The 17072-nt window shown below is 36.7% G+C and overlaps 2 protein-coding genes across 2 annotated transcripts; both read right to left on the minus strand.

The window, feature by feature from the left end:
- Positions 1 to 2664: 2664 nt before the first annotated feature.
- Positions 2665 to 13031, minus strand: LOC120153972 (transcriptional activator DEMETER-like). The gene is made up of 19 exons (XM_039165830.1): positions 11891 to 13031; positions 10913 to 11812; positions 10465 to 10821; positions 9644 to 9734; positions 8184 to 9555; positions 8003 to 8082; positions 7754 to 7838; positions 7572 to 7663; positions 7414 to 7482; positions 7304 to 7340; positions 7121 to 7203; positions 5087 to 5521; positions 4719 to 4755; positions 4577 to 4634; positions 4185 to 4324; positions 4028 to 4093; positions 3684 to 3798; positions 3547 to 3585; positions 2665 to 3137 (listed from the first exon to the last, which is right to left on the minus strand). The coding sequence occupies exons 1-19, from the start codon at positions 13005 to 13007 to the stop codon at positions 3022 to 3024; spliced, it is 5289 nt and encodes a 1762-aa protein (XP_039021761.1). The 5' UTR covers positions 13008 to 13031; the 3' UTR covers positions 2665 to 3021.
- A 270-nt stretch (positions 13032 to 13301) lies between these two features.
- Positions 13302 to 14578, minus strand: LOC120153735. The gene is made up of 2 exons (XM_039165637.1): positions 14474 to 14578; positions 13302 to 14075 (listed from the first exon to the last, which is right to left on the minus strand). The coding sequence occupies exon 2, from the start codon at positions 13854 to 13856 to the stop codon at positions 13302 to 13304; it is 555 nt and encodes a 184-aa protein (XP_039021568.1). The 5' UTR covers positions 13857 to 14075; positions 14474 to 14578.
- Positions 14579 to 17072: the final 2494 nt, after the last annotated feature.

Below are 17072 nucleotides of genomic sequence, written 5' to 3' on the forward strand. Positions count from 1 at the left end.
CCCACGAGCCTGGACGCCAAGGGAGGCTCTTTCATTTACAAGTCCCTTGCGCGCATCTGGCCATACATTATGGATAACATCAACTGGGCCCTTGGCAACGGTTGTCGAACCAGTCTCAGATCCTTCCCCAAATCTGTGCGTTTGTGATTTCGTGACTAACGGAGACTGGGATAAGGAAAAGTTGGAACGCGTGCTAGATGCGGACCTCGTTAAGCTTGTAATCGGTGTTCCAGCTCCCTGAGATGATCTTGGAGAAGACTTTACAGCCTGGCGTTGGGGCCCGAATGGAACCTGTACAGCGAGTTCGGCGTACAACCGTATTCAACAAGATAAATGGGATCCCCATCGACCCGAGTGGAACCTCGCTTGGGGTTTCGATGGCCTGCAGCGGATTAAACAATTTATTTGGCTTGTTTTCCATAATCGACTCATGACTAATATTGAACGTCACAGGAGAGGTCCAATACCTGTTACTCGCTGCTCGATTTGCGGATTGGACGACGAATTCATTCTTCATGTACTTCGCGATTGTAGTCGGGCAGTGAGGCTCGCACCGTTTGGGAAGTGCTCATCTCGAACTGCCATACTTTTACTTTCTTTAACTCTAATCTTCTTGATTGGTTTAACATGAATCTTGCTAAAGCGTCGCTTTTCAATTGCACTGATTTTCACTGGCGTCATCTCTTTGTAATAATCGCATGAAGTCTTTGGAAGCAAAGGAATTGTTTAGTTTTCAATGGCCAAGTCTAGACAACGACAACAATCATACTCTCACGCATTCTTGGGCGGGAACTTTAAAGAACATCTATGATAGGAAGCGATCGTTGGAAACGGCTGTGCCAAGAATTCATCAAAGATCAATCCCAGCTGGAGCAAGTTTATTAAACACGGATGGTGCAGCGTGCCTCAACTCAGGCGAGGCCTCTGGCGGTGGTATCATCAGAAATGATAACGGGGATCGGATTACCAGTTATGCTAGAAACATCGGGCGATGTTCGGCTTACCATGCGGAGCTCTGGGCACTCATAGACGGACTAGACATAGCCTGAAAGCTAGGAATCCAACGATTGGTGGTGGAAATGGATAACCTTGAAGCTATCCGTCGTGCGACTTCGTCTACCCCGAACAATGGTACTGCCCTCTTCAGAAGAATCAGAGACTTCGTTCATATACAGTAGTCTCTCACATTCATCCACATCCCTCGCGACGCCAACCAAGCAGCTGACGCTCTGGCCAGTAGGGGCCGGAGAATGGCCCTTGGACTCACGACTTTCACCCATCCTCCTATTGAGATTCAGTCGATGCTCTTGAAGGACAAAGATATGTTGGTAACAAGCCCTGTGCTTGTTTAATTATTCCTAGTTTGAACGCAAAAAAAAAATTTGAAAAACAAATGGAGCCGAATTCAAATATAGACATAGAAGCGTAGGCCTGACCCAATTATCCTGGGCTTGATTAAAACGGTACACATGTTCACCACATAAGACGGTTGTATAAAGTTCTAGCAATTCATGCGTCATTACAGCAAAGATGGTTTTACATTTTTTTTTTTTGAAAAATTGTTACAGTAAAACAGGCAGTGGAGGGAGGAACAAATGGCGGCACATGAAAACCATCCGAAAAATATCGAAGAAAAGAAAAATCATAAAAAAAAATCTAAATCTAAAAAAGCCATGATAATAAATAATGGTAATTATTATTATTATCTGGAATCTGCACCTGTTCGTCTACTATTTTCTTCCCTCACTCTTATAACCATCAGTATCATACGACATCGATGAAGGTATTCTTTTATTCTTCTTAATTTTTAATTTAATCTTTTCTGGTATATGTTTCGAGGTTATTTTCGATCAAATATTGATTTCTTTGCCCTAAATAATTTGTCCATCCTTGTTCGTTTGATTAGATATTGGAGGAAATTTTAAAAAAAAATCCATGGTTCATTCTGTTTCCATGATCTTTTAAACTGTGTATCGTGATAAAATTGTTGTTTGATTTCTGAGAAAATGGAAGCAAAATGGAAGAAAGCGGTCTGAAGGTTATAAATTATAAGATTCCTTTCAAATACATTCCTTTTGCCTTAAGTTTAATCCGTGTTTTGAAAAGAAAGTAGATCCTCTGATTTTAATATCTAAGATTCCTTTTGCTTTTATAATGTTGTATGATACACTGTAATGAGTAGAATCCTGCTTTGTTTGTTGATCAAACAGAGGAAATTTGAAGATGAAGCAAAAGTAATTTTTATGTTGGTTTCCAGTGTTCTTTTTATATTTGCATACAAGCTTCCTCGAGTTTCTTTAGATCAATTTTTACCATGTCCAATTTGATTTTTGATCATCATTTCAAATTTTAATACAGATAAGCTGCTGGAAGACAATGTTGTTATGGCATTCGAGCTCAAGGCAGTAAGATCAAATTATTCTCAAGTGTTTTACATTCATGTTTCAACATAAAGGTTTTGTTATTTAAACTATTGTTATATTGGCATGAAAACAATGTGAAAAAAATCATATGAACATGTGTCAGAATTTATATAACACAAAGTCTAACATGTCAAATATTTTAAAAGTATGTAACACCTTAAATATGATTATGACATGAAAAATAACGACATGGATACACAAATTGCCAAGTCTATACAGTATTATGGATTTGACCAGGAGTAGGAAAAAATATTGCTGGTTATTTATTGAAGCATGGCTCTCTTTAGAGCATGAATTAATAACAATCACAGTTTTGATAATTTGACAGACTACATTGACCCCGCTTATCACGGGGCTCAAAATTCACCTAAAAAAGTTCTTTCTGCTGTCCTAACATGGGTGGATGCATCTCATGTTAGATAAAGAACAATTGTGTACACCAATTTGTTAGTAAAAAAAAATTCGTCTCTTCTACCTTGCAAATTTCTGTTTCCTTTATGGGCAGATACTAGTTGGCTATTGTAGTTCCTTTTATGGATTGACTCATTGACATTGGTTCACACCTCTCGGTAACAATCATCTCTGTATCATGACTGGTTCATTTCTTGTTTTCACTCTTCATCTTGACCAGCTTGCTTGCAGGAAAGTGCAACCTGGCCATAAGCGGCCGTGGTGCTCGCGTTTTTTGGTCAAATCCCCTTACACAAACAAATCCTGCAAATAATTTGAGTCAGTTAAAGGAGCATGGGTGAAAGCATGATAAATATACCTGCATAATCATCATTCATTGCTAGTTCTTAAAAGAGTGAAATGTGGTTCAACTGAATTTCTTTACATATTAATTGCAATTGTTTCTGGAAGGACTTTGAACTAGGGATGTTTTATAATAGCTGTATTCTTCAATGCATGCATGGACACTTTTTAAAACTTTTTTAGGTGTTCAAAATGGTAAAGAAGAAGGAGGGGGGGACAACAACCTGGTTTTCTTGTAGGAAATTTTGGTTAGTGTATGATCTTATTGTAATAAATAAACAGTTTTCGTCCCATCTCTTTGTGTGTCCAATGAGAAGTTGATGTTTGTTGCATGCATATATGATAAATAATGAAAAGTAAGATTCCATACCTTTCCAAAAGCAGTACTGAATTCCTTCAGTTGAAAGTCCTAGTAGACAAATATTAGTTCTGTAAGTATCCTTTTACTTTATTACTGAACTAGGACAAAAATTTTAATGTTCAAAAGCTTGATGGTTAGTTTCTTACCTTTGAATATTGATGACACAGATGTTCCAAAGTATACAGTTCGTCTCGGTAAATTCCAAATCCATTCCCTTGGAACATTGATTGGGTTGAGACTTGATTCATGATCCGCAAAGACCTGTGTGGTAATAACAGATTAATTTTATAAGCATCTAATTATCAAATAAATTATATTTGCTAGGGATGTAGGAATCAATAAAATGTTGGTTCTTGAATACTGTAAGATAATCTATATCTTGTCTAGGATATGGTTCCATGTTCTGGTTTCCTGGATCCTGTTTTACCCCTTTCTTTTGACTTTGGAGTCTTCTAAGAATTAGAACTGGAAATAGCTTGAACAAGATTACCTCATTAACTTGAAAATACGTCCCATTTAGGGGGAAACTTCCTCTCATTGCACTTCTACATGGTATCTGTACACATTGCAAGGCCAATATTAGTTAGGAATCTTGGAGGTAGTTGTGTATTTTGCTTCCAGAACATTTATGTGTAAACTTTGCTCACCAAGATGGTTCCTCGGACTGTCTCGGCATTAGCTTCTCTTACACTATTGCAAGAAAAACAGGTCTTCTCGCTGCACAATCTTCCTTGTTCCTGGTATCCGCAACTTTGTTCTGGTGGTTGAATTGAGTGAGCAGTTTCGCCTATTAAACGCATGTTTATAGAAGCACATCTAGTTAGTTTGTAGTTCAAACAATATATTTGCTACTGACCCTTGTCAGTGTGTAGTTTGAATTCTAACTATGGTGACATATCCTTTTCAACACAATTGCGATATATGGTGATATCTTAACATTTATGCTATTTACAAAAGTATTTCATAAATGGCATGAGCTGCGTTGTGACTATCTCTCAGCCTGCTTTATATAGGTTGACATTCTGAGTTTTGTTCTTACCCGGTGTCCATATAGCTAGAAGATAGGGACTAGGATCACCAGGTTCTCGCTTTTCCATCTATAAATATTGTAAATATGGAAATTAGAATAGTATGTTATGCATTGAAGTCTCAAAATTTCAACAAACTTAAGAATAACTTACCTGTTTCAAGAGGGGATGTGCATCTGGAAGCTCATATCTGCATCATTGCAGCTATGTATCAGATTGTGATGTATTATTTTGTACACTGTAGCTGCTATAAATTGCTAATTAATTAGCATCAAAATTCTGTGGTCTAAATGTTTTTCCCTGTACGAATCTTTTTTTCAAAGAAATGTTCAAGTATAACTGTAGTCCAATTTTTAGAGCAGAAGTAAGGTATCACGAGCACATTTTATCTGGAGTGTATTCTACTGGTATTGGTTGGGGTAATTTAGCCCTTCTGACCATTATATTAACTGGTTTATCCATGATCATAGGTTGGTATTTGGTACTTCGGTTACACAATGATGAGGGAAATATCCACTTACACATAATGCTCTGTTCGTAGCCTGCTCACATTCTTCAGTTTTGGAGTGGGGATGGAAGCAGCTTCAGGCTTCAAAGATACTAAAGCCTTTGACAAGTCACCTTCTAGGAGTTCCATATTCTCCTGCATGCAATGCTGTAGGTTCGCTGTGAACTCTTCCATGTTCAGTTTTATTGTGGGAATTTCATCAGGATCCTCATAGAATGCATCTTCAATATCACTCTGTGTTACTTCTATGTGCTCTGGTTCTGGTGTTTCCGGCTCTTCAATGATAGGTTCATTGTTGCCACCATTATGCCCTACTTTAAGCAAGTTATGCACTGGTGGAGGTAATGGAATTTGATTCACAGCTCCTGTAGGATTTCTCTCAGGCATCATTGAAGCAGTTGCACTTGTTATACTTTTCTCTTCAGGCCCCGGTAGTGCGAGCCTTGCACTGCATGGAAGAAAGTTGACACAAGAATGAAACATAGAGTTCAGGCTTTTGGAGGCCAAGGTAGGTGGCTTTAAGAGTATCTGACATTTCTGTTATTTTACTTTTGTCATTAAATTTTCCTAAGTTGTCTTCTTTTGGTCTTGAATGTGAATGTGTTGCGTTTTATGAAGACTTGTAACTACGTTCACTTATTTATTTTTTCTCACTATTCCTTGAAAGCTTGTTGGCACCTTACTTTGTGTTTGTTTTTTGAAGGCATGGGCTCCCTGCCTGGTTTGTTAAACCTAGGGGAAAGAAGCATCTACACTATCGGGAATCTCACAGGTTTAAGACAGGTCCTTTTTGCTTTCCCTTTCTGTTTAAGATAATCAATATTTTCCACTGCAACAGGGATGCCTATGACACAATTCATGGCCATGTTAAGTATCCGTGATTTTAGAGACTCTAAAATCTGGCCCTTCATTCCGGGAGTGGTTATATGGACCATTTGGAAGAGTAGAAACGACATTGTGTTCGATGGGGGAAGGGTAGATCAGACTGATCTGTTCTTTTTGGCAAGGTGCAGATTGGCGAATTGGTTTTTAGCAAAATTCAACGATGTTTCTATTATGAAGGACTCTCTTATTTCGGATCCTACTCTTGGGGATTATTGTTCCCTTTCAAGGTCCTCGATAATCAAAACTGTGTCTTGGTCCCCCCCTCCAAAGGGTTTTATAAAACTTAATGTGGATGCAGCAGTGAGTGGTGATTGGAGGAAAAGTGGTGTGGGTGGCATTCTTAGATTGGAGGATGGCTCGGTGAAGGGTTCTTTCCTAGAGGCGGCTGGTCTAGGTCCTCCGCTGTTGGTGGAGATTTTGGCAATTAAGAAGGGTTTATCTTTCTTTGAATCTTTTCTTCCGAGGGTTCAGGATCGTCTTATTATTGAATCTGATAGCAAACTAGCAGTGGAGTGGGTCAAGAACTATGATCGATGTCCTGTTGTTTATAGAGTTTTAGTGAGAGATATTGGTTTTTTGTTAAGAGATCTAAATGGTATTATTAGATGGATTCCTAGATCAGCTAATGTTGAGGCTGACAGCTTAGCTAAGGCAGGTATCGGTTAGTTCTTAGTGTGTATGGATTCTTTCAGCATTTGGGTTTATTATTGTAAGGGAGAGTTCTGTTGTTAAACATTATGTAACTCTTGTTTATTAATGGTTATTAAGGCACTCTTTTCCTCTTTCCGCTAACTAAGGAACATTTTTTTGTTCCATTAATCATGAAGGGGGTTTTTAACGAGGCCTATCTTCTTATAAAAAAAAATAGTAAATTTATGGTAGTTGTTTTACTTGGATGCTTTTAGACCTATATTGCCTTAAGTAACAAAGACAAAAGTTGGATGTCAATAGAAGTTGAAGCTAATTGCTTGGCATGTTTCCAGGTTGATGGGTTTTTCATATATATATATATTACATAGGCTCATTCAGACAACAAAAGTATAAATTCTGATATTGATGCTTGTGTATGAAAATTTAGATGCATGCTGAGCAGTGCTTGTTTCTAGCTGCCTGAGTTGTTATGACATTATAAAGACAAGCTGGAAATGGGTTGGACACTAACCTTGCAAAAGCACTTGCAAAATGCCTGCACTCCCCTCTCATTGGACATGCATTGCAATTTGGTTTACTCTTTGTACAAAAAACCTACAAAACATGTTAGTGCATGAGCATACTGATGCTCTTTAAAGGCTTCACTTCAAAATATGATTTAAATTTTGATGTAAAATTTAACCTAATGAAATACCTTTCCAAATGTAATCATTTGATAATGTAGTTCATACCTGTATCAGTAGTGCATAAATCAGTAAAATTTTTACGAATATAAGTTTATCTAAAGATGGGTTTTGAGGTTACAATGTTTTCTGGTCAAGCTTGCATAATCTTGGCCACAAATATTTTTGAATCGACTCCAGTATTGGATACCTAAGAGGAACTTGTTAGCGTCTGTGAGCAATGAGGCAATCAGAAAAAAATGAGGTTGGCTCGTTAAATGTCTAATGTCTGATACTCACAATTCTAGGAGATGCAGCTGTAGTGAATCAGGCAGCGGTTCTAGAGGAACCCATCCTAGCCGAACAGCTATTCGTCCAACATTTGTGTCAACCTTCAGAAATTGCAAATGTTGGAAATTGGATGAGTGGTTTTGTTGATCTTGTCAAACTAGAATTATAAGTAAATTTTGTTCGAGTCTTACTGGAAAAGCAAGATGGTGAAGGGTTAAAAGCCGAACACATTCCACACTTTTCAGCCCCAATCCTCGTATGCTTAAAAGATAATCCCTACAACATAAGCAATTTTCCGATGTCATGAACATAAACTTCAAAGATGCAGGAAATCTGTGGTTATTCACTCTGGATTAGATGATGCGATGAAGAGTTTTGTTATTTATGAAGATGATAACTGTAATGTTAAAGGATTAACAGTGAACTTTGAGATGGCTTACTTCGCTTTATCAGGGGGAACATCCCTTAACCATTCCAGATCAATGCTTTCATGGTCTCTAACCAGTCGGTCCAAGAAGTCCTGCAAATTTTTTCTAGTACTTTTAAATATGAAGTAAAGCTTTCACAATAATTGCTCCTAGCTAAGATCAGTGCCTTAGAAATTAAATTTGTTTCACATGCCTTGATTCGTTCTGCCAACTTGTTGTTCATCCCTCTTTCTTTGATGGTGTTAGAAATCTCATCAACACTAGCATTTCTCATTGCTTCGTAATCAAGGGAATCCATAGTATCGTTGCTTCTTTCTTTCTGTAAACCATTGGCCTGCACATGTTTCCTTAACTGGCCCCAGTCAGTAGCATTATTTTTCATTTCCTGAGCCTTTCTTCTTTTGGGCTTTAAGCTGCTGTTATCTCCATGCTGATTGTCAGAAGAATGCACTGGCTCCTTTGCTTTTGATTGAACCTCTCTTCTTTCTATAGCTTTACCCTTGGCCAAATCAGTCATTCTTTCAACATCAGGTCTTTCCATGAGTTTGAAGGCATCTGCGGCAGACAATGAGGTACTTTTCTGAATCTTAGTAATTATATCAGTGGTTGGAGGCATTGTAACTGATGCACATTCTGATTGGAAGGTCTTCCTGTTTTCTTGATTATTGTTGCAAAGCTGATTACCTTTAGTATGAACTTGTTGCTGCACTATGTGCTCACCTGATAAGGTATTCACGACTGTTGTGGCTATATTTTGATTTACTGGTTGTCGATTGTGTTGGACCGTGATTTTACCTCCACTATGGTGTGATTTTTTTGGCTTGTTGAAGCCAGAAGTTGAACCCCAGGAAGACATGCACACTTCACTGAAAGGTTCAAGGCCGTCTTCTTCCCATGGTTCAGACTCCAAAGTTATGTGTAGTGGATGGCTACTTGCTCCAAACGCATTTACATGTAGTTGGCTTCTAAAATAGCTATCTCGATTGAATGAGGAAGACCATCTGAGATTTCCTGTTCTTTCCAATCTTGATGTCTGCCCCTCTTTTGTAACTTCCGACTGTTTATATTTTAATCCTTCATGAAACAGTGAGCTCCCATTTGCAGAACGGTACAATTCATCAAATGAGGCACTGTTCTCTATCTGGTCAAGAGTTGAACCATGAATGTTGAGGAACTTGCATCTCATTGTAGGATCTTCTGTTTCTGGGTTGGAGCCTGAGTAGGTTGTGATTCCTCTGTTTGCTTGAATAACTGAGGAATCAAAAGAACTTTGCGATGATAGCACTTCTTCCTCCAAGCTCTGACTATATGTTCCAGTGAAGCTTGTTCTCTCTATCACTAAATACTCACTGTTCCTTGGGTAGTCTGTTGACCTGTTGGGAGTCCTGGAGCTTTGGCTGTCTAATTGATGACAAAATGGCTTTTCATGCCATTTGATGGTTTCATCTGGATTCAGTTCACAAACTTCTGGTTCTTCGATTAGTATTTTTGCCTCATCTGCATTGCAGTCTGTCTTGCTTGATGACTTCAAAGGAAACTTTGCTGCAAGAGACATGAAGGCAGAGCTGCACGATAGGAAAGAGAGAAAAATGTTTAATTATACTTTTAGTTTTCATGTTAATTTGTACTTTCAGTAAGACCAAACTAACTTACCTTGAAAGGTGATCTGAAACATTTTGGGTAAGGAAGACACCTATTACAGAATCCACCACAGATCCCTTCCATTTTGAGAAGTGCCTATCTCCTGCAAGATTTCATGACACTTTGGTCAGCATACATGCTGCAGTCTACAAGACTCAAGTAAAGTGTTTATGCTGAATATTCAGGTAATTTTGATTGATACAATTTGTTGCATATGGGCTAGGTTCTAAAATTCCAAATTCTGTCAGAACATTGGTTAACAGGGCAGAAAATGTTAGTCTGAAGCTGCAGTATAAATCTTTAATATTTTATTATGGCAGTTCAATTATTGGAAGTGCCCATCTTATTTGAGTGAACTGCAATTTTTAGATTGATAGATTTAGTTGTTGTTTTGTTGGAGGGGGGGCGCATATTTCTTCTCTCAAATCCTCTCTCCCCTAAAAGCATGTATTAACTTTTGATATGCATTCTTCTTAATTTCATACTTATCTTGAAGATCCTATACAAGTTCATGTCAACTATATGGACTTTCCATGAAGTAATTTTAGAAGAAAAAAAATCTAGTAGTTTTAGAGCAGTGAATGTTACGCTAGCTTGGCAATTTTGTACTAGATATGGCTATTTTTTATCATGTAATTTTTTACTAATGCTGTTATATCTTGTTTATGTGGGCATATCAGTGTTTCTTATCCTCCAATTATAAAAAAAACGTACTTACTGCTTTTTATTCTGTAACTATGATCAGAAGGTCCAGGGTGACATGTTAGTCTAGAAAGCAGATGCAGAAGTCTTTGTACTACAGAATATTGGGGCCAAACGTTAGCAGGTTGTACCTTGTACAAGATGCATTCGGGCTATAAATGAATCAACTCTTCCATGAAAAACTCTCCTTTCTTCTTCCCACCTATTTTCCTTCTCCTTATCTGTGTCCTCAATGTATTCTTCCTCCTTCCCCATCAACAAATTCCATACCCTTTTTGTCTCTGGATCAAGGTCCACTCTAGGTCGCACTTTGCTTTTCTTGATAAATTCGAACCCCTCATATGGGACAATTGTTCCAGGTCTGTTGTATACAACAAGTGCATTCTGCAGTTCTGCCTTAGGTGTGCTGTTCCTTTCTTTGAGAGTGAGGCCCTTGAATTTCTTTATTATCTCCACTGGATTGAGAGACGCCTGTTTTTCTGATGGTCCTGCATATTTTACCAAGAACAGTTAATTTATGATGGTGAGTAGAACATTTTACCCAGAACAGTTGATGAAAGGGTTAAGATTTGTTAGTACCTCTTGCTTTTATGGATTGCTGCAGGTTCTCATACACTTCTTCCTTTTCTTGCATCATCTGTCCAGTTCTGGATGGAACTCTTCTAGGTAGACCAGGCTCTCTTTTCTTCTTTTCTGAAATGTTGGTATGGGATCTTTTGCCAACCAAACCAAATTGAGGTTCAGGGGCCTTTTCAGAGGTAGTTGATAGAAGAAGATTGTGGTTCTTGATTGTGACCAAGTTTTGGACTAGAGCTAACTCTTTTGTGTTTCCTACTTTTTCCATGCCTGAAAGCAGTTGGGAAAAAATATTTTGCTTTGAAGAGGTTAGACCTCTAGCTGTAGAGTTAACATACCTGTCTCCTGTGAGTTCACTGAACGCACCACTTTTTCTGCTGTCTATGTTATCCCTTTGAAAATGGGGGTTAGATTTTCCACAATCTCTCAGTGATGTAAATTGTCCTGCGTTAACACCATTCATGCCTTTCGTTTGAAGTAGTCCTACAGCATGTGACACTGGACACTTGATTCCATGAATATATGCACGGGTTTCATCCTCAATCATCCTTCTTTTAGAAGCCTGTAGAAAAGCTGCCCCATTACTGCTGCAATTTGTATAACCTACATCCTCTTCAAAAATCCCTTGGGATAACAATGAATTCAGTGAACCTGCTCTGCTGAATTGTCCCTGCTCAATGGCATGATAGTGATCTCTCTTGGATCCCCTACCTTCATTAGAGTTGAACAAAACTGTCACTACTGATTGAGGGCGTCTCTCGAACATGAGTTCCTTGGTCCCATGAATATTTTCCCAATTTCTTCTCCTCTGCGAAACAAGTTGGATGGCTGGCTGTGTGGATGCATACACATTTCCATAGCTTTGTTGGCTCAAATCAGCATTGTACATGTTTATGTTCCTTTGTTGGCTCAAATCAGCATTGTGCATGTTTATGTTCCTTTGTTGGCTCAAATCAGCATTGTAATTGTTTACATTCCTTACCATGACAGTTACATTCTCCATTATCTCCTTTGCTTGAAGTTGGGTGGCTGTAGCAGCTGTGATACCTGGCATGGACATTTTGTTCGAGAAAGCGGGGTGACTATATTCAGTTTGTAGTTGCTGGTTTTCCACTGCCCATCCACTCTGTTGAGTCTGTGGAGTGAATTTTGTTCTAAACCCACTGTATCCTACATCGGAAAATCCCATGGCTGGAGATTCAAAGGACTTAATTCCCTCTAGCTTTGCTTGGTGACTAAGCATATCAGTCGAACTTCCATTTCCAGTGTTTTCCAAATCAAAATCCAAAACTCTTCTGCAGGATCTTTGAGCAGGCACTGAACTAGGATCAGGCTCCTTTATACAATCTACTTGCTGAGTTGCTTGAGCACTGGGATCAGAGCCCCTTGTACAATCTCCTTGCAAAGTTGTTGATTCTTTCTGGTTTCCCTTGTGCATGTGCTTCCCTGTTGCAGTTATCCCGGCTCCTCGAGCAGATATGTGTGCTGAATCTATCTGTTTATTGGCAGATCCTTTCATGCTTCTGTTCCATACATGCTTCGTTTTCTCCGGAGTTCCAGCTGTTGAGCCAGCTTCATTTGTTGAATTTGTATGTTCAGTTGCTGATTCCACCAGGCCTTTTTTGCGCACGTACTTCCTCTTCCCACTTGGGTTGTTCTTGGAGTTAACATCTGCTGCAGTGTCAGACTTCGGAGTACTTTTGGGTTTTCCTTCCACAATTACCTTGGGTCTGTGTTTTCTTCTTTTAGGTGGTTTTTGCTGAGGTGTCTTATTCAGATCTATGCCTCGGCTACTTCCCCTTTCAGAGTCCTTTTCGTCCATTGGAGTGGCAATGACAGCAGATGAGGAATCGACAACATTCTGTAAGAGCTTACAGTTCTTTCGAGAAACACCATTTTCATTGTGTGCAATTAAATTTTCCTGTCTTTCCTCACAATTCGAGCTTTCATGTGATGCAGAAGTTGGTTCTGTGGAGATCTGCTTGTTCTCCATCTTCTCAGATTGATTTAGTGCTGCTAACATAGATTGAAATGAGGTGGTGAAACGCGAGTCTGCACCGACTTCTGTCCTTGGTGAGTTTAAATTGCACTCTGGCATTGAAGGTATTGGAAATCCATCTGTAAGGAAGTTACCAAATTTCTAATTTCTCAACTAAGTTCTGAAAAGTTATCCAATGCATGATAACTGTTAACTATTAGTTACATACAAACTACTATAGTTATAGTAAAATCAATTAGCTTGACATTTTCATTTCTTTGTCAATATTAATATATATATATATATATATATATATATTGATTAAGCTAAGGTGATTACAAAGTGGTATCTGTTCTAACTTTGTCAATATATTTGTTTCTGGAAAATAAGGACATAAGTTTCCCTTCTAACAGATTAACAACTTACATTGTGGCTCTGGAGGAAGTTGTTGATATTGCTTATGAAGTCTGAACTTGAGGATTGATGTGAGCTAGAATGTCTCCAGCTATCTTCTCGAGAATGCAAATTCGGGATTGACACTGTGTTCCTGCTGCCTATGCTTGCAGTTTGGTTTGCAGAGGCAAAACCATTTGTGGCATTTCCGGTTGTCAGAAGACTTTCCCAGGTATGATTTCTCCATTCCGTGCTTCCATTCTGAAGAACCTGTCTATAAGAACCTGCAATGTTATTGATCATTCTGTTATTCTTTGGCAAATTTAGACTGCCAAAATGTCGGTCCTGGTTGAAATTTTGAGTAACTTCATTGTTATTTAGGATATCTTGAAAATATCCCTTAGGAAATCCAGCAAATTCCTGCCAATTTTCTTGTCCAAACTGGTTCCCATGCTCATTCATTTGGATCGGGTTCGATCCTGGAGGGATCGGCTTTTGGGGGGTTACTGGTGTCCAAGAACCTATAAACTGGAATTCTTTTCCTTGTGAAATTGAAAATTCTTCACCCAAATTCATCTCGGATTCTAATGTAAAACCCAGCAACCAGCTCTTTCTGTCTGTTCACGTTTTTACAAAAATGCCTTCAAACAAACACCAATTCCTGAAAAATTCCCACGAAAATCACCAAAATTCCAATTTTCTCAGGAAAAAAATCCTACCCCATGGCTTCAACTTATCCTCCCGAATCACCAAATCTACACCTAGCATCCTCAGCATAAAAACCCCCAGAAAAACCTGAAGAAAATTAAAAAAGAAAAACAAACAATTCTCAGGTAGAAAATCAGTATAGCAAATCAGCATGTGAGATACAAATATGATTTAGAAAGCCATTTCCCACAACTAATAAAAGGCAACTATACCATTTCTGTGCTGGAAAATAAGGAAAGCGTGAACAAAACATAGAAACCAGATAAAGCAAAAAAGACATGTAATTAAATTTCTGTAAACGAAACAGTTGTATTATTCGTAGAATTAAGTGAGGATTTGTTAGCAAAAAGATATTGTAAATATCTCCAAAGATTCGTGTTGATGGTATTAAAGGAATAACAGCTGAATTGAGTTTACACCAATGTACATGAACCGAGTTAATCAGTAAATCAATGTCGAAATATTGTACATGTAGCTTGTCTTACCGATTTGTTGTTCTAGGTCAGCTTTGTTTTCACAGCATAGTCAATGCCAGAAAAATCAGTAGTTTCTATTGCTAAAACAAGGGGAGAAGAGAAGAGAGAGAAAAAAATAAAAATAAATGAAAGCATAATTTATAATATCTGAAAATAAGCTACTGCTTTGGGCACTCTCTTTAGTGTTTTAGAAAGTGAGCACCCCCAATATATTTATTACTTAGAACTTTGTGTCAGGGAGTTAGGAAGTTCTTATTTTTCTCTCTCTAAAAACTGAAAAATATGACAATTTTATTGTCCTGAAGGAACTTTTTAAAACGAAAATGGTAAATGAAATAAATAAATTTCTCTTGGTTTTTGTTTTTTAAAAAAATAAAATTTGGATTAGATAGTGAAAAGGAATTGAATTTAGGCAGAATTCTTTAAAAGGCAAATCTAGTTATCTAAAAACGGCAGCCTTCATTGATTTTAACTCGTGTTTTTATGTCAGCGAGTTATATTTGTTAATAAATTGGAGCGTTGATAGTTATAAAAGACCATATAAAAAATTAGTAAAATAAAAAAAGGTGAAGGTTGTTTTAGTTATTTTATGTAGCACTTGCCAAAAGAGATTGCATAAATTATGTATTTAGTATTTAAATTATTAATTTTGGTCTATTTTGGTATCTAAACTTCATTTTTTTCAAATCATAATTTTGTTTCGTTTTAGTATGTTATTAAAAACTTAACGGACAGACTGAGGGGACATAATTTCAATGGACGGATGATCAATATGAATGGTGGATCAAGAGAATGATGTGTCAACGAATATAGTTCAGTTTTAGGATCATTGAATGATTGACGACAAAGATCGAAGATGAAGAAATTGAAGAGTCAATCGTTGATTTTGAGAAATTGAGACATTTACTGGTGAAATAGAGGTCGAAATCATATTTAGAAGCAAAAAAGTTACGAATTAAAAAGTTTGGGTTTTATTGATCGATGGATATGATGGTCGGCGACTATAAATGTAGCGGTTGGTTTGTTTGTCCGTCAAGTTTTTAATGGTAAGATGCTAAAATAAAAATTAAATGTTAGATATGATTTTGAAAATTTGAAAGTTTAGATATTAAAATAAATTAAAATTAATAGTTTAGGTACTAAACGTATAATTTACGCAAAACATTAAATATATTTTAAGAGAAACACGTGGTGGTTTTGGTCCACATGACCCGAATACGTAATAAAACCCCGAGCCAAACCGGCCGATCTATTTTCCTTTTCGTGTACGGGCTGCCACAAACAAAAAGGAAGGTGGGGCCGCCCACAATAAATAAACATTTTATGAAAAGCATTTTCAATGCTTGCATGATGTTACGTAGTACATTCTCTGTTATGTGAATATAAAATGTATTCTTGAAAAAGTTTAAAAATTATATAACAATTTAAGTGTCTAATGAATAAATTTTCAATATTATAGGAAGTTTCATGCAATTTTTGTAGAATATTAAAACAAAATTTTAATTATTTAACGCTGATAGATTTAAAAATTTAAGAATGTCGTCTAAAAATTTAAAACTCTGGGTATATAGATTTTATTAATTTTTCTCTCTTTCTTGAACATATTAAACTAATTTTTTTTAAATAATGGGGTACATTAACCTTAGTGCATCTATGCATGTATTTAATCAATGTTGTTTTAAGAGGTTGAAATATGAAATTAAACCATGACCAATTGAAACTTGCATATCTATAAATCTCATTAAATAAACTAAAATAACATGGAGAGAGCAATTTACTTACAGTTATTTTCAAACTATATACGGTTATTCAATTGTGTAAAGCTTCTCATTTATTTTAGTCAAAATTTTACTAAAGAAGGGTTGATGATTACTTACATTTTTTTATTCAGATATGAAAAGTATATTCGATTCACTTTTATAATATAAATGTATTTGTTATGTCACGTCTTTTTTCCTTTCTTGTTCGTTTGACTGTTATTTTATTTATGTTTTTTAGGATGAGATTTGATAACGTCATGATTAATCAAGATATCGTTTATTTGTGATTTTGTTAATCTTCTTGCTATGGACTATTGTATTGAATTTGGATACGCGATTTTATGTTTGTAGATAGTTTCTTACGACACTCGCCTCTCGGTGGCCTTTTAATAGATTAGTCCCCTTTTGTAATTTGTTCGTAGTTGTAGTCAGATTTATTCTTATCTACTTTTTGTTCAAGTCTTTTAGTTGGATTTTTAACATTTTCTATATATAGTCCTCATATGATCTAAAGGGACTAGTTTTAATTTTATAAGAAAATATCTAAATTATATAATTAGTTTATGATGATAGTTGTAAACTCTTATTATAATTTTGTATATTTCTTTATTTTTATAATAATACTAGCGGTTTTTAATAAGTATATAAATGTAATCGCTTTATAATCAGTCAATCATAAGGTATTACATAACTAATGAGTGAATGTAACATTGAATTTGTGCATATACATATATTAGAACACACATTTTTTTAACTTATTGTTGGTTTATGTTATTAGATTCCATTTTAATAGATATTTGTGTATTGATGTTGTATGCGTAGTTATTTAATATTCAACCCGAAATATT

Source organism: Hibiscus syriacus, unplaced genomic scaffold, assembly GCF_006381635.1.
Source record: "Hibiscus syriacus cultivar Baekdansim isolate YM2019G1 unplaced genomic scaffold, ASM638163v2 tig00111105_pilon, whole genome shotgun sequence".
In the NCBI taxonomy this organism is placed as follows: Eukaryota; Viridiplantae; Streptophyta; class Magnoliopsida; order Malvales; family Malvaceae; genus Hibiscus; species Hibiscus syriacus.

Excerpts from the sequence above, each read along its gene's own strand:
- LOC120153972 (XM_039165830.1), bottom strand. The coding sequence starts at position 13,007 with ATGCCAGAGTGCAATTTAAACTCACCAAGGACAGAAGTCGGTGCAGAC. Across the intron at positions 4,325-4,576 it reads TCTAGCTATATGGACACCGG|GCGAAACTGCTCACTCAATT; the intron begins GTAAGAACAAAA and ends TGCGTTTAATAG. Across the intron at positions 4,094-4,184 it reads CAGTCCGAGGAACCATCTTG|ATACCATGTAGAAGTGCAAT; the intron begins GTGAGCAAAGTT and ends CAATGTGTACAG.
- LOC120153735 (XM_039165637.1), bottom strand. The coding sequence starts at position 13,856 with ATGAATTTGGGTGAAGAATTTTCAATTTCACAAGGAAAAGAATTCCAG.